The 19501-nt window shown below is 40.4% G+C and overlaps 1 protein-coding gene across 1 annotated transcript; it reads right to left on the reverse strand.

The window, feature by feature from the left end:
* Nucleotides 1-1081: 1081 nt before the first annotated feature.
* Nucleotides 1082-19501, reverse strand: exosc10 (exosome component 10). Its single transcript, XM_086051335.1, has 25 exons — nt 19316-19501; nt 18280-18416; nt 17341-17464; nt 17150-17254; nt 16904-17063; nt 16611-16719; nt 16452-16527; nt 10047-10157; nt 9819-9962; nt 8443-8633; nt 8205-8361; nt 7930-8078; nt 7769-7819; nt 7533-7644; nt 7414-7461; nt 7251-7326; nt 6125-6231; nt 5955-6047; nt 5574-5642; nt 5373-5478; nt 4140-4213; nt 1671-1845; nt 1499-1563; nt 1331-1407; nt 1082-1254 (listed from the first exon to the last, which is right to left on the reverse strand). The coding sequence occupies exons 1-25, from the start codon at nt 19439-19441 to the stop codon at nt 1224-1226; spliced, it is 2673 nt and encodes an 890-aa protein (XP_085907461.1). The 5' UTR covers nt 19442-19501; the 3' UTR covers nt 1082-1223.

Below are 19501 nucleotides of genomic sequence, written 5' to 3' on the forward strand. Positions count from 1 at the left end.
TTTAAATGTCTATTTATTGTAGGCTGTAATGTTATATTGTTATATTTTACATATTTTTATTATGCTCAGCAGAATTCAACTGGCCTGGCAAGGCTAATTGAACATAATAGACAATATGAACCACATAAATGTCTGTAGACCTGTGGGTTTTTTTCTTTCTGTTTGTGAATGTGACCACTTGGACTGCCCCTAAATGGTGGCCATTTACCCTTAAAATTTGTGACAGTGCAAATAAAAAATTCCTCTACTCATGTAAATGTGTTGTTTTTTTCCCATTAGAATTGTTGATTATTCTTTGCTGCACTGCTTTCTAACATCTTCTGCAAACGTCAGTCTTTTGTCATTCATATTGTGAAAATCAGGCAGTATTCTCGTGCCTCCAAATCTTTAGGAGATTTAAACAAAAGCCTTTAACATTGCATCAGGATAGAGAGCAAGTGTGGACTGAGTAGTATATAAGTGGAGGTTTTCGTCCTGTGTCCAGCGATATTTACTTTGCTACTTGATTTACAGTGTGTACATTTTCTACTACTTTAAATTTCTTGACCACAGTACATTTACTGTTGCCTAAAACAGGGACTGTGCAGGCAACATCAGTGGCCTTTGTAGTCTGGGTGGCTCCATAAAACAGTGTTGTGTACCTTGCGGTCCCACAGACGCAATGACACGTGCCCCATATTTCACCGATCACCACGCTGTGCGTGTGTCTGTTGTTTTTGTTTGATATTTTTTCTTTGTTTGGTGGCGTGTATGTTCTTGCGGTTCCTGCTTGTGACATGAAGTTTACGCTCTCGACGTCTATTGGCTGTCGCCGACGAGAATTGGACCAGGACCACGTGGTCGATTAAATATGCAGGACAGAATGCGCTAGGATTCGACTTCCTAAAGGGGCCCGAAGTCTTGGGCTTGGTGGTCCATCCCTCCACATCTTGATCAACCAAGCTGTCTGGCAATAAGCATTGTCCAGCTGAAGACGCCAATCCTCAGAGTTTGGGAAAATTGTCACAACTTTTGAGTTCTCTCAAAACAGTCTTTCCAGAATTTACCGTAGTTGAAATATATTTTCAAAACAACCAATCCATTTTTATTGCACAACATCACCTTTAATAGTGAACTGCTGTTATGCATATTCACAGGGGAAACATTTCCACAAATGGAAAAAAAAATAAAGTTCAATTTTTGTAATAAAACAAGATAAAATCACAGTGGATGAAAAGAAACATCTATCTTTTGGGCCAGTTGTGGCGAAATCCTCTGTAAAGAATATGAGAAAAAAATGGTTAAGTGACGAGGAAAAAAAATATACATTTACAATGTTACATTTCTTCACCTGTTTGAGCTTCCGGCTAGGTATGACATACTTCTATTTCCAGTCCCTGAATTACTCTTTTTCCCAGCAGCCATTTTCTGTAAAACAAGAAAAAAAATCCACTAAGCACAAGTACACAGTATTATGTATGTATTACCAGGTAAACAATATTTAAAAAAAAAAAACTACCTTTTTCTTCGGGTCATGGGACTGCCTGTTTGGATCGAACTGTGAGTTGTCCTTTGATTTAGTTTCTGTCAAAAAAAGAATACACAATGGATTCAGTACAGTATATATTGAATAGAATAATCCTGTATAAAAGTATTATCATTTTTAATATCATGCAATAAAAGCACCATACCAGAAAACACTTTGAGGTCTGATTGACTGTAGTCAAAAGGCTTGAAGCTCTCTTGAGGAGGAGCTTTGGGCTTTTTCTTCTCTGCAGATTTCAGTTTCTTATTCGGCTTGGGAGTCGACTCTCCTGGCTCACTGGGGACCCTCTCACGTTTCTTTCCCTCTGCTTTTGCACATTCCTGATCAAATGGGTGAACCAATGTTATAATCATGACAGGTATGGATGAAAGCCAAAGTACAGTGGAACCTCGACTTACTAACGCCTCTGTTTACGAACAATTCGAGTTACGCACAAAACTTTCATAGAAGAAAATAAAAAAAGAAGAGAAAATGACCTCTAGTTACGTACTATTTTCTATACACGCACAATCTTGGCATGGACTAATGCAAGGGTGCCCAAGAGCCCCTATCTAGCCTGTTTTACATGTTTCCCTCCTGCAACACACCTGATTCAAATGATCAGCTCAACAGCAAGCTTTGCAGAATCCTGTTAATGATCCTCATTATTTGAATCAAGTGTGTTGGAGGAGGGAAACACGTAAAACCGGCTGGATAGGGGCTCTCGAGGACTGGACTTGGGCACCCCTGGACTTGCGGATGGCTCCATGCTTCTCGGGCTGCGTAAGCATTCACATGCATAACGCATTGCTGTAAACTAAAAAAAATAGTTGTTTCACTCCGTGGCGGAAGGCGGAAAGCCGTTAGATATGTATGCAGAAGTTCCGCCTTGGCATCCTCTGTCATCCAATCACAAATGATTGAGGCGGGAGCCTAATAAGTCTGGAAATAATGTTAGTTTCATCAGAATATACTATCTACATTACACTATGTAAGTTTTTTGAATTAGCATCTGTTTAAGTAACAAACAGTTAATGTTGGTGTAATCACAACAAAATAGACGTCCACGTGTGATGTCGTGAGGCAGACCACCAACATGTATTGATACATTTACCCAATCACAGATGTCACAAGCAGCCGCGCCCACCCCAAAGAAGCGCTGCTTCTCTAAATAGAAAACACTCACTGGTGATAAACGTGAGCAAGACAATAAAAAAAATATATAAAAACAACCAAAATAAATACGTAGTGAGTTCATCTTGTAAATGACAATGTGACATCACACTTCATGATTTTTTTGGGGGGGACAGAAAATGATTCCCTGGATTGGTATGCCAAACTCAACTAATGAATGGGAAAAGAAATAGACATAATGGAAAACAAAAGCAAAACTTGAAGCGGAATTCCTCCATGTTATTATGGAAGACTATTTTTCAATGTAGGAGCTGTAGTCTTCCTCCCCTTTTTCCTCTTTATAGTTAAAGCTAATGAGCAAAACATGATGTTTTGTGTTTTCACTCATTTCTGTGTTGTATAGATTTTTAAACACACAATAGTAAAAAAAATAAAAATAAATAAAATAAATAAAAATAGAAAAAAGGTAAGTATAATTAAGTTTGGGGGCTGGAACAGATTCATTGCATTTCAGTTCATTTTAGTCATGATTTCTGATCATTTGAGGTTAAAAATAGGCTCACGGAACCAATTAAGTTCGTAACTTGAGGTTGCACTGTACTTGGTAAACCGACAGGCCTTTACAGTGCACATATTATAATGCACAATTCCCCTAATTAATGACCATATACACGTCACTACACTGTACACACAGTGCTACTGAGAGCAGGTTTTCCCATGACATCTCTTTTAGTGAATGGTTCAGCGGGTAGTACATTTACACCAACGCTACCGCAGAATATGTATGTGTGTAAGCGATTGATGGCTCAGTGCTCACAGAGTAATGGATGACTGCACTGCAGACTGAAGGTGCATCCAAGGCCTTTCTATAAGCATTTAGGAGGAACCAAAAAGGAAAAAAACAGGGAAAAAAAACTTGACGAGCATTAGCTAAGGGGGCAACATGGCTCAGTGGTAGAGTGGTCAGTCTCCCAACCCAGATGTTGCGGGTTCCATCCCCCGGCCATTGTGATCATGTCGAAGTATCCTTGAGCAAGTTGCTGAACCTCCAGTTGCTCCTGATCAGTAGGTAGATGAGGTACAGTGTGAAGCGCTTTAAGTACCAAATGCAGAAAAGCGCTATATAATATAATGCGACATACTGTTTTTTAAATTTTTTTTTGCCCACAAAAATGAAGGAAATTTGGCTAATTTCTTGCAGCACCTCTTACGGCATGCTACTGTGCCACTGCACGTTGATTGGGAATCGCTGCTCTACGAAAACCTTGTTTGACAAGTGACAGACATGTCTCTTTGCCCCCACCTGAGCGTTCTTCTCCAGACACATCAGGTGACAGGCACATGGCAAGAAAAAGTTCACCTTTGTGAGTCATCAAATGTATTAGCAGGCATTCAAGCAAGCCATGTGTCAGGAAAATGGTGGGGAAGTTTAGAAAGCGTTCTAAACGGTGTCCCTTCAGTGGAACTGAATAGATAAAGAACAAGAGAGAAAAGTACTCACGGCGGCTTGCTGTCGCACGGTGGCCACATTCTGCAGGGACTCTTTGTAGCTTTCTTTAGCCTTCTGTCTTTCCTCTGATGAAAACAACAATAGAATGTCATTTAGCTTACGATGAGTAGCATTAAATGTGGATTCTTTGTGGAAACTATTCTTAGCTATCTGCTGAAAAACTCGCCTATTTGTTTTTGTGCTCTTCAACGAACTACGATGCCCTCACAAGCTCTCAAATTGTCAAGCAAGTAAGTAGAGGTGATACAATGGAACAGAGATGAAGGCTATGTTCACACTGCTTCTGATTTCAGATTTTTATTCTGATGTTCGACACATACCTGATTTTTTCATGCGGTGTAAATAGTACAATCATGATTTTTTTTCATATCCGACCTGGGCCTCTTTCGTATGTGGGTATAAATCTGATGTGCACAATTCATCTGCATTATGAACACCCACCCGTACACATCCGACATATATGTCAACAAAAGAGCGCGGGCACGCAAGATTGCTTGGGCTGGACGATCGTCCATGAATCTGCAAAGTTGTTTTGAGTAACAATGTTGTCTTTATATATGACTTGAATTTAATCCCACTTCAAACATGAAGCAAACAGATGATATATGAGGTGGTCATCATAAATCAGCCATGCAGATGATTCCTTTATTATACGTTGTAATGACATGATGTCATCTTTTGTAGACGCAACCATGAAATGAAGAGATCGAAAAGCGTTGCTTTATTTCCCCAAAATATTTCTGCCTCCTCCTGCATCGCCCCTCTGTCAATATGAGGCAATAAAAAGATGAGCCCTTAACACGCTTGACCATATTTACTTCAAACACTGCCACCGTTTTGTTTTTTGGTACACGCCACTCAACATTGTGCTTTAGGCGCATGCATGTCACATCACTGACACGTTCGGCTTATGTCAGAAGTTGCATTTGTTTTTGTAATGTGAATGAGTACATAAAAAGATTGGATTTCACAAACACTGCAATGTGAAAACATAGCCTAAAATCTTTGTAGATATGTTAGGGAGGAGCTAAGTTTAGCCTGGGTTGTATGTGGAAGTTACTGAGTCTTCACTGCGTGTTCATGTACTTGTCTAGTTTCGGTGTGTATTAAAAAACAAAAACAAAACTACATTACATGTTATGCCCACATTTTAATAGGCCAATTGGTCACATTTTATCCACAATTCAGGACCTTTTATGCGCCCTGCATATTCCACTACGTTACCTGCTGCCTTCTTTGCTTGCTGCTTTGCTTCCTCCTTGGCTTTCTTTGCAGACTCCAGCTCCCTCTGCTGCTGTTCCATACTCCGCAGCTTCCATCTTTTACTGATCTGAAAAACGAGACAGTTTGTTTAGCTTTTATTCCCGCCACCCACCCCTTCTTTTTTTTTTTTTTTAAATATTGCTGCAGAGCTTTTTGCTGTACCTCAAATATCTTAGAAGAAGGGTCTAACTTTGCATTCTCATTGACATGCACACCACTGGAAGGCAAGTACTGAAATCACAAAAGAACAACGAAATATTGTGCCTCGGTTTAGATCAGGGGTGCTCAAGTCCAGTCCTCAAGAGCCCCTATTTTAGATGGCACCCTCCTCCAACACACCTGACTCAAAAGCTCAGCTCATCAGCAGGCTTTGCAGAAGCCTGATAACGATCATGATCATTCGAATCAGGTGTTTTGGAGGAGCCAGACATCCAAAAGAGGCTGGATAGGGGCTTTTGAGGACCGGACTTGGGCACTCCTGGTTTGAGATAGTGCTGTATACACATCATTCTTCAGGGCTGGTGTCTGGCTCATAGCTCTTACCATCCTAAAAGGGTTTTCAAAGGACTCAATAATTCGTCTAGCTTTCATTTGAGCCACAGGAAGGGACTCTTGGCTTTCTTTTGTTTCTGGCTCCTAAAGAAAGAAAAATACTTGTCAAGCCAGCTGCCTTTGCTTCATATTAAAACATTTTGAGTAAAGCGTAAGGGTACCTCAAACAGTGTAATTTTGGCAGATGCCACAAGACGACTTATTTTCTCAACATCGTCGGATTTGTGGTCATCATCAGAGAAGAGCACTCCTCGTTTAACAGGCAGTTCTGAGGAGGGAACAGAATTGAGAGATTCATGGCTCAAGTCATGGAGTGATTCTCAAAGCGTAATAAGCAGTCTCCCTTTGTTGGTTCACAAAAGCATTTCTGAACAAGTACACTTGAGTAATTATCACTTTTAGGTTTAAAACATTTGCCACTAATCTTGAAGAGGTGTTTGTTTTCAATCATTTATTTCGGTGCAATGTCTTTTAAATTTGTATGTGGAATACAACTGAATTGAAGCATTACGTATTTTTTTTCATTTGCCTATAACACAGTGTTTACGTTCAAAATGCATTACCTTACATTGGCTTACTATATACTAAGTATACTTTTTAGGAATGTAACCTCTAATACTTTTGATAAACACTTAGGTCTACTACACTAGTGTATTTTAAATATCATTGTGGTAAAATGTGGCCTTCGGGTGAAGTTTTTCCATGTCGGCATGGCATTTTTTTTTTTTGCTTGACTTCTTAGTGGGGCGTTAGTGTTGCATTATCGCAAAAGGTTTTGTTGTTCTAATTAAAGAAAACAAGGTGGAAGTGGTTAGTACTTGTGCTCGACAGTTGAAAGGCACAGTGTTCGAATCTCAGCTCAAGCTTTCATGCGTGGAGTGATTTTTTTTCCCTGCGCTTGTTGGGATTTCCACAGGTACTCTAACTTGTTCCCACATCCACCTCCCAAAAAATGTTACATTAGCTGAAGACGAAATGTTCCAGAGGTGTGGATGTGTGATTGACTTGCAACCAGTCAGCTGGTACAGGCTCCAGCTCACCTGTAATCTTAAGGAGGACACGCAGGATAGAAAGAGGATTTTTGTTTTTATTGTTTATTAATCTTAATATTCAAGGGTGATATTGACTCATCAATCTCTCTTTTTTTGCTAGTGTGCCTTTTGTGCCAATGACTTTTTTTTAGACCTCTTTTGGCTGATATGGCCTTAGGATAAGGGCTTTGTTTCATGGTCAAACCGTTGCTTCATCACAGTCTGCTAACTTAATGTTTATAACAATACGGCTCACCATCAGCAGAAAAGCGAGGTTCAGTGCACTCGGGGACCCTGGATGTATCGTGAGGACCAAACAATGTAACCTCTGGCTGAAAAATTAACAACAAACTCATCATTCTAAATATTCAGCATCCGCGACAGGCAAATAGCTCTATTTTGACGGACAGGTTTCTCACCTTCTTTATTGCTGTCAGTCCTTTTGTTTTTTGCATTGTAATTTCAGCCTGTGTGCGGAAACTCAAAGTGGTGAAAAACACAAACGGGGCAAGAGTTGAAGGGGTAGAGTTCTTCTTACCTTGAGCAGAGGCATTTCTCGCGCCTCCTGCACTAACAAATGGAGCTCATTGACCTGCTGCCTCACCAGCGGGGGGACGGGGTTGCAGCAGGCAATGATGCCCTGAGGCTCTCTGGGTAGAAAATAACCAAACACTGTGCTGAGTTTATGAATAAAACACAAAAGTCAGGCACGAAGTGGCCAGAATTGACTGAACAAATGAATCATTGTTCAAGCGGGAGACTGAGTCAACTTACTTGGGCAGCTCCTCAGATATCTTGATCATCATGTGGGTGGGCAGGACATATCTACAAAAAAACATCAACTGTGTTCAGAACAGTACACTGAGATTTTCACTGAACACGTGGGCTGTGAAAACCTGTCTGAAACAGTTGAGCTCCATCTCCAAACACCCTACCCGGTGCTTTCATCTTCCTGCCGAGCCAGCTTGTCCCTCCAGGCGAACAGTAGTCTGAAGGCAGTGAGCTGTTGGGTGTTAAAAGACCTTTTCTGCTTCCTCTGCACCTCCAGATAGGATTCCTCTGTGAATATTGGCTTTGCATATTTCTGCGTGGGAGATGGAACACAGTGAGAATTAAGAGAAATATTAGAAAGAGAAAACAAGGTGTAAACAAGACAACATTGGAGTGGCATTTCAATCTCCGGGGTGCAACGGGTCAAAGTTGTACAAACTTTCAGGGAAACGTCTTTGCTCCTGTTCCAGACACTCTGCAGCAGACCAGTCTGGCCCTGGTTGAAGTCCAAGAGCTGCGCCTTCATACAGTCGTAGATGTAAAGGAGATAGTGGGTGTCACTGCGAGCATAGTGTGTCATCTCATCTGGCAGGGGCCTACGGAGTCAAGTTAGTGGTTTGATCTTAATGCAACTACAACAACCGCAGATTAAGATCCAACTGAAAACGGCACGATACCGGATCCTCCAATCGGCAAGCTGATAGCGTTTATCTGATTCCACGCTGCAGTAGTGCTTGAGCAGGTGGTCAAGCGAATGTCTGGCCAGGTTTAACACTCGGCTGGCCTGGTGCGTGTCAAACAAGTTGACCACATACAAGCCGAAGTCCCTCTGGAGCCACTCAATGTCCGAGTCTGCTCCATGAAACACCTGATGGCCGTACAGGGAATGAAAACTGTTTCAGATTGGGTTGCATTCAATAAACACAGACATACACACACACTTTTTACACAGTGGAAATATTCAGTACCATCAGTTTCAAAAGATATTTGCCACTTAGGGTGAGCTGAATCTCAAATAGTGATAGAGATAATCCTGAGATAATAGTAAGGCAGAAGTAAATACAGTGGTACCTCTACTTACAAACGTCTCTTCATACCAAATTTTCAAGTTACGAAACACCTCGACAGGAAAATATTGCCTCTTGTCACGAAAGAAATTTCAGGATACGAAAGGTAAAAAATACAGTATGGGCTGCTACTCGCAGCTCCAGTTACCTGAACGCAACATACTCATAGCTGCTCTGCCATTGGCTATTACCTAGCATCTTCCTGGCACCCCATTGGCTAAGAGGGACCTCTACCATATGTGTCTGTGTGTGTAGATAGACAGGTAGATAGATATATATGTGAAAGATATGTCTTCGCAGCGTCCTCGTCATTCGCCCCTCGGGCCATGAGCTGTTCCGATAGTTTGACGTGAATTAGAAACGAGGAAAAGAAAAAAAAAGGAGAAAATCGTTTTTTTTTGTCCAAACAAAGCAAGAGATTAATAGGAAAGTATGAAAAGGGGATGCGTTTGGTCGATTTCGCCAAAGAATCTGACCGTAATGTATCGACAGTCGCCACGTTATTAAATCAGTTCTTTACAAAACGCCAGGCAAAAAAAGCTTCTGAGAGAGAACATGAACCAAAGAGGGCAAAAAGCGATGAGGACAGCAATTAAAAGGTAAACGACCATCATTTTTAGTCTTTCTCTATTCTTTGTTTTTTACATTATGCACAACTCTCATTTATTGTGCAATAATCTAATTGTAACATGTATTTGTTACATTGTTTTGATGCATTTTTTATGCTATATAAAACATTTATGTCTGAATATTGGGGGGCTTGGAACGGATTAGGGCATTTACATTGAAAACGCGTCTCTACTTACAACATTTTCTACTTCAGAAATTTCTTCCAGAACCAATGAATTTCGTAAGTAGAGGTACCACTGTAATATGATTATTATGAAGTACTGGCAAAGCGTCACTTAGGTGAATCTTCACTCTTTGAAAAGCAAAGGTGCAAATGCAACACCATAATAAAACAATTAGCGAAGTAGCTGCAATACCTTGACTGCAGAAGGGTTGGTGAAGGCCTCATTCAGGATGTACATCTCACTGCGGAGCTCCAAAGTGTCAATGATGAAGTCCTGCTCTCTGGTGGATATCTGCATCAGACAGGTGACTCCCAGGAAGCTCCTGTATGAATGGTGCTGTCATGGTGTTCAGGATATGTCAGTTGGCAACTGGCAGCTATACCAGGCATCAATTTTGTGTGGAATTGGAATTCTACATACCTCAAGGTCCACTGCAAATTCGGGCACCTCGTTTAGCTTCTCATTCAGAGCCACCAGATCCTCCAGTGTCTCAATAAAGGAGCAGTTTGTCTCTTCTATTGGTTTGTACATCTACAAATGTAGACAGATGTAGTTGAGACCACACTCGCAGTAAGATTACAAGGACACACACTTAATTAAAAGCATATTTCCCCCAATTCACACAAGTGGAATATTAAACAAATGTGTGTTTACTAGGGCTGTAACGATATCCAAACTTTACATATACACACACATTTTTTAAACGTCCAGTTCACAAAATGTGCGCGTAGACCAAAGGTCAGAATTAAGGTTGGGCGATAATTCAACATCAATTTTTATCGCGATAGACATGTGATCGATAGCAATTGAAAATGCCTTTGATAAAATGTTGTATGGGGGAAAAAAAAATCAGGATGCACACCCCGACCGTGGCACCGTCGCAGGCAGCGTGCTGCCCAGCCTCCTCCAAACACAAAGAAGCAGTTAAACCAACGAAGAAGAAGAATTCAAACCAACGAAGAAACTTCATTCAAATAAATGACCAGTTAACTCAGGCCACTCTTAAAATAAGATGATATTATGCGGACTAACTCAAATAAATGCCTCCGGACTTGGTGACGTGGTTTATAAATTCCCTGTCTTTGACGTGCTAACGCCAGTGCAAATCAAGTGCGGCTTATAGCCCAGAAAATGTGGTATTAGTTCACTTACACTTACATTGTATGAACACTGAACGAAGGCTAAAGGAACTGTCAACGGTACTGCTTTGGAGTAGCATCGAATAAATCTATCTAATCTTAAATAAGCATTTAGAGCGCACTGGTGGAAGTGCAACTCTGCACATTACACTACATTACAATGTACTAGTTTAGTCAAAAGTATCAATACTTTGAAAAGTATTAATACTTACACGTCGTATCCAAATACAATATAACAGGAAGTCCTCATTTTACGAACGAGTTCCGTTTCTACACTGGCGAACTTCCGCATATGTCGGATTTCACCGTTAGTCGAAATTTACGTCAAAATACTTTGTATACCAAAAAGATATAGGTCACACAGAGACGGCAGCATAATGTCGCCGTTAATGTATAACATTAACATAAAACATTCAGAATCAAACCTATGTAAATATACGCAGTAACATGTATATACACACCAACATACATGTCAAGAAACACTCATTTTAGCCTGTACATAGTACAGAGGAAAAAATACTGTAGGTGACAGTGCTGCAGTGAAATATAAGGAACAGCATTGGATAAAAATAAAGACACAGTAGTGGGGAATGTTGAGCATTGCACAATATAAGCTCAGGTGCAGGACTCCACGATTGCACTAATGTCTGCCAGTTTGTAGAGACTACCCAATGTTCTTGTTAAACAGTCTGACAGCAGCAGGCAAGAAGGAGCGGCGGAATCTCTCCTTTGCACAGAGAGGGTCTAACAGTCTGTCACTGAAGGAGCTGTGGAGTGTTGTTAGAGTGCCCTGGAGGGGGTGGGCCGGGTTGTCCAGCATTGATTACAGTTTAGCCATCATCCTCCTATCCCCCACTGAGTTCACCGAGTCCAGGGAGCAGCCCAGGACAGAGCCCGGCCCTCTTGACCAGTTTGTCCGGCCTCTTCTCGCCCCGAGCCGAGACGCCGCCTGCCCACGAGACCACTCCCTGGAAAATGACCGATGCAACCACTGAGTCATAAAAGTTCCTGAGGAGTGTCCTCTGAACCCCAAAGGACCTCAGTCTTCTGAGTAGGAAGAGTCTGCTATGACTCTTCCTATAGAGGGCGTCTGTGTTGTCGCTCCAGTCCAGTTTATTGTTCAGATGGACACCCAGCAATCCGATCACCCGCAGCTCATGCGGTGTGCTTTGTGTACTTTGCGTCTTGCAATATATGCCATGAAAAGGTACCTCGCGGGGGGAGCATGGCCACAAGTTTCAACACAACCAACTTAATCTGACATTTGAAGAACAAACAATTGGGAGACTATGGTGAGTTTACAAGGCTCACTAGATTGAAGCAGCAGCAACAATGAAACGGCAGCTAACGCAGTTTGACCAACTCAAACCCACATCAGCGCGACAGGCAAAAGGCAACGCAAATAACCAGAAAAATAATGAAATTTATCGGACTTGATGACCAACCATTCTCAGTGGTGGAAGACACCGGATTCCACCGTCTGCTCGCCCACTTCGAGCCTCGCTAGCTACGTGCTACCAGGACGCAAATACTTCAGAGACGTAGCTCCAACAGAGAGTGTATTGTCGCATCGAAGGTTTCCCCAAAAAAGGCCTATTATCCTGTTTTAAGTTTTACAAGTGTTAAATGGAGCTTGGAAGTCAATCCTGTGTCGATTTTGAGTCTAACAAGGGAGTTTTACTGCTCGCGTATGGCTTTTAATGACAATGTTCGAACGGGGCATATGTATTCCAAAGTGTGTTATGCATGATGCGTTACTTTTTTCTCGTTGACAAATGCACAAGATAGTTTGTCTATGCACAAGACAAGAAACCAAGTTCCTGAGTCGTTTCGATTTAGGAACTCATTGAATAGTTTATTCGAGTGAAGCCTGCATGTGACTACCTTTTCTCCTTTGATTATATTCTGAACCATGCAATGTTTATTTATTTGACTTTTTTCATAATTAAGTCTTTTGAGACTGCTGATTCTTTTGATCTGTTAAAAACTCTGTTACTAAAAGCTGGTTTTTAATTATCTTTGTGACTGAGTAATTGTTGTATTGTGCCAGCAACGGTTTTGTATTTCTTCATGCTTTTGAAAATATATAGAGATTTTTGTCAAAATTACGGCAATAATATGGCTGTCTTTATTTTCAGATAATATTGCATAATAGCAGTCACCATAAATAAATGGAAAGATATACAGATATTCCATGTGATCGGAATCGGTATCGGCCGATCTCACTCATGCATGATCGGTATCGGTGTCATAAAACCTGATCGGAACATCCCTAGAAAATACATTAAAATAAAAAGCACAAGATGCTGTATTTAGCATTACTGCTGAGAGGTGGGTGGAGAAGAAGAGGAGGGCGAAAAAGGCAAAGATACTGCCGGCGTGCAAACAGACACGATCGAGACACTGCGCATGCTCAACCGCAAGGAATGCTGGTCTTTGTAGTGCAGGAAGTGATTGTATGCAGAAGTGTGTTATTTTGTGCGCAACCCACCGCAAATACACAAGCACAGGTAAACAAGCTCAGAGACGAAGCACAAAAGCACACTTTTGGAGTGAGGAGGAAACCGGCTGCTTCAGTGCTGTGGTGAGTGACATGAATATCAAGTGTTTTGTTGACAGTTGAAAGTAGAGGTGGGAATCTTTGGGCACTTCACGATTCGATTCCGATTCAGGGACTACGATTCGATTATAAAACGATTATTGAGGCATCTTTAATTTAGCTGTTTTGACTTGTTAACTTTTTCACAACACACATTTTTTATCTCACTGAGTAAAGGTTCGCGTGCAATTTTTTTAAAGCATTCTTTGTAAGAAGAAACAAGAGATATTAATTCATTTCCATTATATTTTATTAAACTGATGGAAATGTGTGTAAACTGGAAAGTTAAAACGTTTGTGCAATGTTGTAATCAATAAATATTGACAAAATAAATTGTTATACCAGAATAAATAGCAGCGTTTTGTAAAAACAAAACAACAACTTCTGTTGAGGCTCTTAAAATTAGATCAATGAACACAAAAATTACTAATTAATTACAAATGTGCATGTACTTCAGTACCAGCAGCTCGAAAAAGTGCTTGGCTGATTTTAAATGTATGTAAACATGAAATGGTTTCCCTGAGTTACAAATAAAATACTCCTTCTGTATCCGCAGCTCAGCAGTACATTCAATATTTAACAAAATAAAAACGCTGTCCTGAGTTGCATAAATGTATATTTCTGTAACATTTCAGCATTTCAATTGAACGAAGTCACCCAGCTCGGAGGTGACAATCATTTTAGCGGCATTATCTGTAACTAAAACGTCGTCTTTCTTTGCGATGTTCCATTCATTTAGGGCACTGCTTAGCAGCTCAGCCACATTAGCACCTGTGTGTCTTTCATTCATTGCTCTTGTTTGCAGGACATATGACCTGAGCTTCCACGCAGCGGTGACGAAATGCACAGTTAGAGTAACAAATGATTCTGTGGTGTCAGACGTCTACGCATCACATGTAACTGCAATTGTATTTGCCTTTGACAGCGCGGCCATGACTTCTGTTTTGGTTTAGTTGTAGAGCGTCAGCATTGCCGTGTCAGTAAAAGTAGCGCCGACGGTGTACCTTTGCTACAATGTATGTAGCAGTGCTCGAAATCCCTCATTTTCCACAAAGGAATATGGACGCAAATAATTGGAAATAAATGCTAAACAGCTTACAATTTTCCCCCACCTCTAGTTGAAAGTAACACGCGGAAATGATGTCCATTTGAGTCATGACACCGTGCGTCATCGTACACAGTGGGTTATTCAAAGGCCGAAGCAAATCTGTCCTCTCATTCATGTAAACGGGTTATTACGAATGTTCCAGAAATTGGAATTTTGACCTTAACCCCAAATATTGTCTGCATGTAAAGGTAGTCACTGTGGTGCTGGGGACAAAATGGCTGAGGGGGCACAGACGGCGTGAAGTTGAAACGTCCTAGGTCGTGTACGTTGTAGTTTGAGGACTTCCTGTAATATGTCATGGTATCGATTCTATGGTGTGCGTGCCTGCAGCGTCCATCGCGCCCACTCTGCAAACCTACCCAGCAGATAGCCTCCAGAGAGCACTCACTGCAAGCCAGTTCTATGTTTTATTGCTGCTATGTATGGCCAGTGCTTTACATTGATCCTTTTTTTTTTTTTTTTTAACTTTTTCATAGTTGACCTATTAAAGAGGCCTTCTGGTTACTATTGCAATTGTGGAATATCAGATACTTAGAGGAGAATCACTGTTACAAAGACGGAGCTTTACGTAGTTTTAAATTAGAAAGTTGCTCGACAGCTCATTGGAAAAATCCAAAATAATTTGCGCACTTCGCAAAGCCGAATTCAAATACCATATTAGTTGTATGTCTTTGGTGTATCGTTCAACAGTTGTATTTTACAGGAAAATAATCGTATTCAAGGATGAAAGGCAAGCACGACGAAACATCGACATGTAAAATGTTTGTTGGTTTTGTCTTAAGTTTGTCTTAAAACATCTTAGCTTAATTAGAATACCGCGTTGCATTTTATCCAAAGGACCTTGTTAATGTTATTGTGCAAAGAGAAAGTTAAGCCATGATTAATTAAGGCAACTGTGCTGTTTCTTCATTTTAAAAGAAGAAAGAGAGAAGAAGACAGCAAGGAAGAAGAAGGAGGAAACAAAGAAGAAGCGGCAACAACAGCAGCAGAAGTAATGACACTTTCGCTTTGCACAACAATGACGACAAGCGTTGTGCATTACACCAGGATTGAACCTTTGGATAAAATGAACCATAGCATTCTCGTTAAGGCAATTTTAGGATACAGATTAAAATTTTAACGAAGTTATTAGTAGGGTTGGGCATGGTTTGAATTTGGACGTTTCCGGTTCTGATTCTCTGATTCGATTCCGTTTCCTAACAATTCTCGATTCCGATTCTTACCCAAAAAAAAAAAGGAATTAAAAAAATACATGAACTTCTCTGTTCTTGAATTTCATGAACTTTTTACTATTTGTGAAATTTACCATGGATTACTCAAAGGGCTGTTTTCAACCAGTATATTTATTTTAATAATGTTTTTTGTATTATTTAGTATTATTTTTCACAAGAGCTTTATTTTTGTGAAGTTCAAGACCATACAATAATGCAGCTGTTACTGAAAGCATGCTAGTGAACAACAATTGATTGGATAAACTTGTCTTGCTTTGGAAAGAAAATATATATGACAAACACAACGCTGCATTTTAAGGGCAAGCGAGGAAAGTCTATCTAATCAAAGCAGTCTATGTAACCATATGCTGTATCTGTATGTAAAGTATTTATGTATATGCTGAAGCTATAAGCTATAAGCTAAATATTAGCTGGATATGTGCATTTGTATGTTGAACATGCTGGCTCAATGTTGCCATTAGACGCACTTAGTCAATTCTGACTTTAGGGTCATAAGCTGCATCGCGTTAGTTCTTTGGCTAAGCGTCGGTCGAATGTGCCAGCCGGGCCGGCCCGGGCAGTATCAAGGCCGTGTAGGCCGACAGCTAGTCCCCATTAACTGCAATAAATGAAGGATTACTATATATCGATCTTGACCAATATGAAATACTTATATCGTTATACACTTTTCAGTCATATCCTGCCCACCAAAGTGATTATCAAAACACGGCCATAAAGGCTTCAATAGCTTACTACAAAGTAGCCTACCTTAGGCTCCGTCTTGGACAGAAGACTATCAGGTACAGTAAAATGATCCAATTCAAACTGGTATGGGTGTACAAACCTATGGAGGAAAAAGATTAAGAAACTCAGAAAGAAATCAAAAGAGTAAAATGCAATGACATTCCATCATACTAAAGTTCTTACATGTCCTCTATGTGTTGTTGGGTCCGTTGCTGGTGAATGAAGTCGGCCAGAGCTGCCGGGAGATCAAGATCTTCCGGTCTCTCTTTACGGATTCTTTGGGTGGTGAAATCTGTCCTCAAGAAAGTAAAAGGAGCAAGAGAACGGGTTAGCAATGCTAAAAGTCTGACAGATTGTAACAGACTCAATGTCACCACACTTTAACAGGTTGATAGAACCGCTTATGAAAGTTAGGAAACATCTTTGTCCTAATTTCGCTCATGGGATTATATTTATAAATGTCAACAGCGTCTTACATGAGGGAAGTGGTTTCAGCGCGTTGGGCTTGATAAAAATCTTGGGAATAAACGGTGTATTGCTGTTGTCAACTTTTTCCTTGAATTTCAGCTGAGGCCTTTGGATATTCTTGGCTTGGAGCAGTCTAAACGTCTCGGCGCGACTTCCAGAGCCCGAACCCTGATCAATATAATAAGCAAGCATCACTTTAGCACAGACGAGAGGCAGAGACTTGTATCTGAACGAGGAGAGGCAATTCAGTCAACCTTGCGATTCCAGCTGGAAACAACAATCTTGGGAGGCTGAAAGCCTGCGGGCATGACAGGCTTTTGGCTCCTGTTCACGCCATCAGCCTCATCCAGAAGAATCCCCTGGGAATTGGACATATTTTCTCAAGTTAGTTCGTATCAAGCATTTTTTAAAGCAATCTGTGTCGCAGAAAAATTGTAGCAAATACCACTTTCTCCAGGATAACATCATTGGAGTCAACGACCAAGTCAAATCTCTCCTCCAGCCCGGTGAGCTTATCGCGGTCTCTCATGCGAGATCGGCAGCTGTGATGTTGCATGATCTGACTCATGCTAACACAGGGATACATGTTTATTTACATGTGTATAGTTTCCCCTCTCCAAAAGTATTGAATTGGGTTTTTGAATTGGGTTTGACATCAAAAGAACAATATGAGGCAAGCGATCAATAGTTCCATCTTAATTTCCAGGTACTTACATGTGGATAAATTAACTGATTAGGTATGCAAAATTACTGGAACAGATAGACCCAAAATGGATTCAAGTGCATAAGACTTAATAAAAATCTTTCACTAACAGTAACTGGATCAAGCCTGTGACCCATTGACATCCACATTTTTGCCTCCAAGTGTGTGACCACTCCATACCTAAGCCATACAGAGCATGTTTTTACCTACTGAAGAGCAGACTGACAGGAGTATGCAAAAAAGAAAAAGAAAAAAAAGAAAGAAAAACTGAGGGAGACAGTTAATGAAAGCCCATAAAAGCATCACAAATGAAGAATGCACATTTTTGCCAATGTCAATGTCAATGTTTTTTATTCACTTGAATTTATTTTAATTCTATCTGTTCTGATACCTCTACAAACACAATAAATTAGTGTTTCATTAAAAATGAAATCATCAATGTTGTGCATCAGCTGCAAATGGAAATAAATGCCTCGAAACACAAGCTGAAATGTTGACATTTTTCGTTTATAGAAAAAAAGAGAAATTCTTCACTTTTGGAGGGGAGCATACCTCAAAATAGCAAATGTTGACCCAACTTACACAAAGGGATATTTTTATTCTACATTACAGTTGATGTTTGCCCAGACAGGTGGGCATTTATTGCCTGATAGGAAGCATCATCATGCTTGATATACTTACCAGACCAAGAGTTGATCTCCTTGAACTTCACAGAATTCCTGGAAACCGGGAAAGCTGCGATAGAAATCAAACTCATCCCCATTTTGAGGCAAGGTGCCAGACGCTTTGGTGGCCAACAACACTGAACCCAAGCCATACTGCAAAGAAGAGACATAATTTAACTCACATTTAAAAACATGCTCAGGAAAACTTCACACCAGACATTCTGGGCTGCTTTTCCACTAAGCTATGAAAGTAAGCGTTAATAGAATACAGGGAAATGATGCAGATACAACTACAATGATGTAGCATAAGAATCAATTTACCCGTGACCAAATAATAAAACAGACTGTGACTATAGATGACGCACCAGATTAAAGTCTGATGTGTATAAATAAAATGCATCGCAGTTAAAATGCATCGCAGCAATGATTTAGTCTCATGCTTGATATTTGGGGGACAAAATGTACCACATTTATTTTTATTTTTTTTAGGGCAGTCATCACACCATAACGATACGCGAAAATGTACCAAAATAGTAGTTATAGACCAGTTATTCTCAACTGGTGAGCCCGTCAAAAGTAGGCCCATCAAAAGTACGTCCCCCTTAACAGTGAAATACTTTAAGTGCATCCCAGGTCGGACTTTTATTTTATTTGGAAAATATCAATTTGGCACGTATGCGTCAGAGACGTTATTTCGTAGGTTATAACGGTACATATTCTTTGGTATTCTTATTCATTATGCCTCTTAGCCTCTTTCAATTGCAATTCTTAACAATACATTTTCTTTATTGCTTTATAATTCTTTATTGGCAATTTCTTATAACAGTGGATCACGACTTAGATGGATCGATGACAAATGATGCGCCACTACCACTACCACTACTACTACTACTACTACTACTACTGCTACTACTGCTACTGCTACTACTACTACTACTTCAAAATGCCTTTTACTGAAATTGGAGTGGGACGAAAATGAGCTAACGTGCATCCACGTTGCTAGTCTCGACTCCGTGTTTCGCTTACAACACACACACACTAGCACAACTTACTTTAACGAAAGCATCGACGTCTTTGTAACCAGGGTAGAATTCTTTGTCTTCTCTTTCTCGGGCGTCAGGATTAGTGTCATGTAAACAACGGTTTGCGGCATCGTTTTGATTTGAAGAGTCCATCATTGAGTGTAATTTGTGTACATGTGAGAGATTGGCAGACTACTTCCACGTTTCCTTCTTTTA

The sequence above is a fragment of the Filicampus tigris genome, chromosome 1 (assembly GCF_054856515.1).
Source record: "Filicampus tigris isolate MCC_2025a chromosome 1, RoL_Ftig_1.0, whole genome shotgun sequence".
NCBI classification, from domain to species: Eukaryota; Metazoa; Chordata; class Actinopteri; order Syngnathiformes; family Syngnathidae; genus Filicampus; species Filicampus tigris.

What these genes read in the sequence shown, in the direction of transcription:
- exosc10 (XM_086051335.1), bottom strand. Translation starts at nt 19,441, where the DNA reads ATGATGGACTCTTCAAATCAAAACGATGCCGCAAACCGTTGTTTACAT. An exon ending in CTTGCCGATTGGAGGATCCG is followed by an intron (nt 8,362 to 8,442) that starts GTATCGTGCCGT and finishes TTGACTCCGTAG; the next exon opens with GCCCCTGCCAGATGAGATGA. An exon ending in CCGTGCGACAGCAAGCCGCC is followed by an intron (nt 1,846 to 4,139) that starts GTGAGTACTTTT and finishes CCATTTGATCAG; the next exon opens with GAATGTGCAAAAGCAGAGGG.